The 6,541-nt window shown below is 39.6% G+C and overlaps 1 protein-coding gene across 1 annotated transcript in view; it reads right to left on the bottom strand.

Annotated features, from left to right (window-relative positions):
* Positions 1-1,139: 1,139 nt before the first annotated feature.
* The window catches only part of MYO3B (myosin IIIB), a 481,549-nt gene continuing 476,147 nt past the window's right edge, over positions 1,140-6,541 (bottom strand). Inside the window, exons 26-28 of the mRNA XM_006866691.1 lie at positions 2,522-2,628; positions 2,102-2,148; positions 1,140-1,278 (exon numbers count right to left, since the gene is read on the bottom strand). Coding sequence (XP_006866753.1) covers positions 1,140-1,278; positions 2,102-2,148; positions 2,522-2,628 — 293 coding nt within the window. The remainder of the gene's footprint in view (positions 1,279-2,101; positions 2,149-2,521; positions 2,629-6,541) is intronic.

The following is a 6,541-nucleotide window of genomic DNA, read 5'->3' as shown; positions in this document are numbered from 1 at the left end:
TATCAAGAATTTTTTTGAGACTGATGTAGTTATTAAAAGAAAAGGAGAAAAAGTAAAGAAGACTTCTACTTAGTTATTAATAATACTATAACTAATAATGTTGTAATTCCATGTAGAAAGATTTTACAAACCAATTTTGTTGTTTGTATTCATGTAATGTAAGAAATACTATCTGTAAGCAACTTACAACTATTTATCATATGTTATGCTATGATTAAAAGTGATAAAAAAAAAATTACTAAAGATTCTGTATGGTCTCAGATGGACGTGTGTGTGGCAATTACTGAATTGGGTGACCTAACTCTACTGACACCACTGTCCTGGGTGGTACAAAAGTTAACATGCTCAGCTGCTAAATGGAAGGTTGATAGGTTGAGTCCACCCAGAAGCATCTGAGAAGAAAAGCCTTGTGATCTACTTCTGAAAACTCAGCCACTGAAAGCCCTATGGAGCACAGTTCTACTCTGAGACACATGAGGTCACCGTGAGTAGGCGTCAACTCAATGGTAACTGGTTTAAGAGACTTTGGGCCACTCTTTTACGATGGGGTGTCTTGAGAATGGAGGCTCTGACCGTGGCAAAGGTAAGAGGGTTAGAAAAGACCTGTGAGGAGATGGTGAAAAACAGGAGGAAATGAACTCCTCAATTCCCACTAGAGCTGGTTCTGCATCAGTTGAAAAGTAACATAGTGGGAAAAATAAAGAAATACTACCAGTGTTCATGATTGGCCTATAGTGAGCTTGTTTGTTAGTCCCTTAGATGTTGAAAGCATGAATGACAGTTCATACTGAAGTGGAGGTGTGCCCTGTATCCCACAGAATGGAGGAAGTACCCAGTGCAGGCTGCACAGCAGGTGTGGAAGGACAACACATGTCTTAGAAAGCCGTTGTTGTTGTTGTTGTTGTCAAGTGCCATCGAGTCAATTTCTGACCCATAGCGACCCTGTATAGGGTTTCCAAGGAGTAGCTGGTGAGCGGTTAGGAATCTGCAATTTGCTCAGTAAAACTTAGGCATAGTGTGTCCAAAGAAGCTGGCAGCGAAGAAAGCGCTAACTCCATTTCAGTACTTTCTTATTGAATGACAGCTAATTACCATGATTGCTCTTGCCCTGGACAGATTTAAGGGGCAGGAAGGACAGCTCAGTGCTGAGCAAAAGATCCTCCTTTTGTGGATGAGGAGAAAAGGAAAGGGTGGGCTGAGCAGTCTTCCTCAGGCATAGAGTCCATGGGTGACAGAGATTTATAATATTCATCTTCTCCATCAAGCACTTTGATTTGGCTGCAGTAACAAAAAATAAAAAAAGAGAGAGAGAGAATGTTTTCAACAGAAAAAGAAAACAAACGCCGGAGTTGTCACCAAGTGATTGAAGCTGCCTGAGTGGATGGAACATGGCTGGGTCCCAACACTCTAAGGAAAGATGACTTAGGGTAGCTTAGGGTCTCCCAGTACTCCCAGAGGAACTGAGGTCTGAACCCCTCTGGGTCACATACTGGTAATGAACTCATTGTAGTAACTCTGGAAATTGTGATTATATTGCAAGTTGGTTTATGTGAAATGAATTGTCTATCTCTGGTTCCCTCCAGATGAGAAAGCAACCTTTATGACCTTCCCCAGTTTTCAAACTAGCACCAATGATCTACTTCATTACTATTCAAAATCAAAATGCTAGCAATCAAATGAGCCACAAAATCCTGGGTATCCTCTAACCACAGAGAAAGTTTTTCTTTGTATATGTTTAAGGCTTGAGTAGGATAATGTGGGGAAATGGTTTATCATGCAGTTTGGGGCATGTTCTTATTTGTGGAAGGAGAGTTTTTAGACAACCCTTGACCTGTCTCCACTTATGAGGTAAGTCCAATTCTCTGGAATAATTATAAAAAATAACATTTGCCTTCAGGTGACCATTTCAACCTTTCGGACAGAATGGATTCAAATTTTGTATGCTAGCTACTGTGAAGAGTAGTTTCCCATGCCAATAATGTTAGGGCTATCCTGATTGCACTTTTTTAGAGGCCTCTCTGGAAAGTTTGCATTTTCTGTAATATCACAAAGGACCCCCTTCTGTTTACAGTTGCTTAGAACTAAGAAGACAGATATTTACCCAAGTTTTCTTGGCTTCCTTTTGCTCCCTTGATATTCTAGAGTTCCCTGTGGAGAGGGCCAAGAACACACAGTCAAAGCAAAGCAGCAAGTCGTTAATTTTTAATTCAAAGTGATTTTGTGTTGAATGCAAGCAGATGCTGATAATATCAGAAGTCACAGCATAATTTTTTTGATCAAAGGGCTCAAGTGAGCCTGATGAAGCATGCATCTTGCTCGTCTTTGATAAACCACATCAATTATTCACCGTGAAGGCAGACATCCTGACATGAAAGCAACAGATAAAGAGCCTAAGCACATGTTTCAGAGAAGAGTATAAGAGAGTGGGGGTGGGGCTGGGGGGCTGGAACAGGTATTAATAACAGAATTATTAACTGGAAACAAAGCCAGCGAAACAGCTTCATGGTCACTTTGAACTCACATTTAGCTGGCTATAGTACATGGTATCCTCAGGGCTATTCAATATTTTGGGCTGTTGACATCGTCGGCGAGGTGTTCTCTGCTTTTGTGCAAGACCATTTTCTGAATCTGCAACAAGAGAGCAAAACTTTATTGTAAGCCATCCCAGTTGTTGGGAAAACCAAGGGGAAAACTGGCCAATGTCCCTGTCTACATCTTCACATAAATGCACAAAAAAACTGTGCCTCATTTTAGTGGCCATTTGTTAGCAGCTTTATTCTTAGTGGCTAGTAGTAGGAAAAATGTCATGTGGTGCTGTGGGTTAATGTATCAGACTGCAAAGTCGTTTGAATCGCAAGGTCAGAGGTTCAAGCTCACCAGTCGCTCCTTGGAAAATCTATACAAGGTCGCTAGGGGTCGGAATTGACTCCACAGCACTTAACAACAACAACAGCAACCACACCCACACCCACACAGAGGAATTTCTAAGTATAAACAAGTTCCCTGGCTGTAAATTTTCCTTCATCTTTCTTAATCAGGAGTCAAGAGTGTCAGAAAGCAAATTGGTTTGTCCACATTGATAAAAAGGGGTTATTGTTAAGTGCTGTCGAGTCAATTCCAAGCCATAGCGACACTATATAGGGTTTCCAAGGAGCAGCTGGTGAGCTTGAACCACCGACCTTACAGTTCAAACGACTTTGCAGTCTGACACATTAGCCCACAGTGCCACACCAGGACTCCAAAGTGGGGTTGGTGGGATGGTGGTCAGCGTTTATAGAGTCCCCTCTTGCTCAAATAACTCAGTTATGACAATGAAGGCAATCTGGGATGATTTGTAACACATCCTACAGTGAGGGTTAAAAGACATCTGGAGCACACACACTCTTGAGTAGACAAAAGAAAGCAAACCTGTTGGTGGGAGAATTTTTTTTGGGGGGTGGGTGGGAATGGCTTGCACTAGTATTTACTGAAACACTTTAAACAATACCATCGATCCCTGCAATCTCCGGAAATGGAAGTAAGGAGAAAAGAAAAGGATGATTGTTCTCCATGTTAATCCTGGTTTCAGAACCGTGGACCAAGAATGCATTGAAGATTATGAAACCATGTGTCAGATGAAGTCATAATTCATTTCCCTTCCAAGAAAATGATTGTCCTGGAATCTGTTATCCTTTGGGACTATAACTATATCTGAATCAGGATTCAGCACTGATAACTTCTTGCCAATACACACACACACACAACTGCCATAAAGTATTGTTCATGAATGTCATCATCGAGAGAAGAGGTGTCACTTTCATGGATTGGAAAATTAATCATTAGCTATTTATTAAGATAATATAATAACTATTAACTGATCATGGAGTCCTGGTATGGTGCTGTAGGATAAGCAGTAGACCATAAGTTCAGGTTGAACCTCGAGGTCGGCAGTTCAAACCCACCAGCCTCTCCTCAAGAAACTCTATACAGGGTCACTATGAGTTGGAACCTACTTGACAGCACTTAACAACAACAACAACATTAGCGAATCACAAACTAATGATTACTATTATAATTATTAATTGAAAAGAGCTGGAGATTTATGATTGTAATTCTATTTTAACTTCAATAGGTCATTCCTGCTATTTAAAGAAATTGGCGGAAGGCCTCAGCAATGACCCTTATGGATAGCAAATGATCAGTTTCTTTAAGTATGAAGTTTTGCATCTTGATTGTTTTTGAAGTGGGATATAGCTGTGTTTGGCCAAGACTATGAGAATTATACAAGATTTTAGAAACTGTCTAAGTGCCTATTTTTATCCCACGGAAGAAACTGAGGCCTGTAAGTGTTAAATGGCTCATCCAGATCAAGTAGCAGAGGGGGTACACAATCCTAGATCTTTGGCCTTCCGCTTTTTTTTTTTTTTCTTTTTTTTTTAATTATAGCATACTGTCTTCCTCAACAAGGAACATCTTTTTAAAGTCAAAGTGGTAGAAATGAAGTTTCAATGAAGAAACAGTAATCAATCTAGCAAAATTATGTTGCTTACAGAGAGTTCCAATAGATTAACATCCCTTTCAGGAATAAACACTGTAGCCGCTCAAGCTGGCACCAGCCTCAGAGTACTGGGAACACAGAATTAGAATGAGTTCTTTCTGATACAACACAACTACCAGTTATTTGCTTTGTGAAGTTCATATTCTGTAAGCAGAACATGAGGGTGTGAGACCCTTTTGTGTTAGGTCATTGTTGATTTATAGATTCATAAATAGAAATCTTCAGAGGCAAGGTTGTTGATGTGAGATTCATAAATGGAAAGCCTCAGAGGCAGGTTTGACATCTGATCAGGAATTCCATTTCTGACAACTCAAATGACTGTGTTCACTTGGCCTGGTCTTGACTTTATAATGTGTTTACACTGGATGGGAGGCTTTTATTTATATTGTCTCAATTGGGAATCTTAATATAAGATGTAGTTTTCAATTTTTGATCTGGATGGAGTTGCTGAGTTTTAGAAGGAATTAAGTTATTGGATAGAATTTTCTCAACTGAAATATTCCCATGGTCATGGATTGAACTGTGTCCCCCTCAAATGGTATCAACTTGATTGAGCCATGATTCTCAGTAGTTTGGCAGTTACATAAATCACGTGATCTGATGTGATAAGCCAATCAGCTGTAAAAGGATTAAGGGTGGGATGCAATCCCTTTAATCTTGTCATAGCCCTGATCTGATGTAAGGGGAATTACCCTGGGGATGTTTGGCCTATAATATCTTTTATCTTACAAGAGGTAAAAGAAGAGAGAAGTCAGCAAAGAGAGATAGGGACCTATTACTACTATGAGCTCTGGTAGCGTAGTGGTTACGAATCGGGCTGCGAACCACAAGGTCAGCAGTTCAAAACTACCAGCTGCTCCGCGGTAGTTTCTGCTCCCATAAAGATTTATAGCCTCGGAAACCCTGTACAGGGTCGCTATGGGCCGTAACCGACTCGACGTCACTTAACAACAACAACAATAACACTACTATGAAAGAAGAGCTGGAGGCAAAACATGTCCTTTGGACCCAGGTCTCTGTGCTGGGAGCCTCCTAGATTCAGGGGAACATTGATGCCAACTCACATAGAAATCTCCAAGGAATGTTGGGCTTACAGATGTTACAAGGAGACAAGGACATTCCTCCTAAACTGTGAACCAACAGAGAGCTGGCACTAGGAACCAGATTTCTAGTCTCCTAACTGTGAGAAAATACATTTCGGTTTGTTAAAGCCTTCTACTTGTGGTATTTCTATTATAGCAGTACTAGATAATGAAGACATTCACAATATATATTTTTTAACTGTTGGTGTCTAATCGTATAGTATATATGATATATCTGATATAAGCAGGTATCTCATTTAGCATCAATTTTATTTCTCATTATTTTAAGTTTAATACCTCTAAATTTCATGATGTTCTGAAAAGAGTGCTGGGCCTTCCAGGTGCATTGGCACTGGAACAAATCTGCATTTTTTTGATAAATGTCAATCAGAAGTAATCAAATAAATGGGAGATGAGTCACTTTTTAAAAAATACAGTGGAACTACTTGATAGCCACATGTAGAAAATGCAACTTAAATCTCGAGCTTCATATCCTGTATACAAAGTACTTTGCTGAGTACTTTAAGAAAAATGAAGACAAATATGACAAAGACCCTGCCTTCAGTTTACTAGAGACTGCTGGGCCTGCAGAGGCTAAAGCCACAAGTTAAAAGTCAATACTGCTGGATTCCAATTATTTTTAGTATAAGTCATTTTTTTTTCTTTTTTCTAAATGTACCTCTTTATTCTCATAGGCTACAATAAATTGCAGATGAGTTACATAGTTGACCATTTAAAAAATTCCCATAAAAATACCAGGAGGAAATGAAATTGTTAGTGACAAGAATGGACTCAATTATACTAAAGCAAAAATATTCTGTATGATGGACAGTAACAGAACTAACATGAAGGTAAGGGTAACAGAGTGATAAAACAAATCAGGAAATGTGAGTCTGCGATTCACACTGGAGAAAGGCTGAGA

This window comes from Chrysochloris asiatica, unplaced genomic scaffold (genome assembly GCF_000296735.1).
Source record: "Chrysochloris asiatica unplaced genomic scaffold, ChrAsi1.0 scaffold00094, whole genome shotgun sequence".
NCBI lineage: Eukaryota > Metazoa > Chordata > Mammalia > Afrosoricida > Chrysochloridae > Chrysochloris > Chrysochloris asiatica.
The sequence above is the reverse complement of the archived record's forward strand: the minus strand, read 5'-3'. Positions and strand labels throughout refer to the sequence as shown.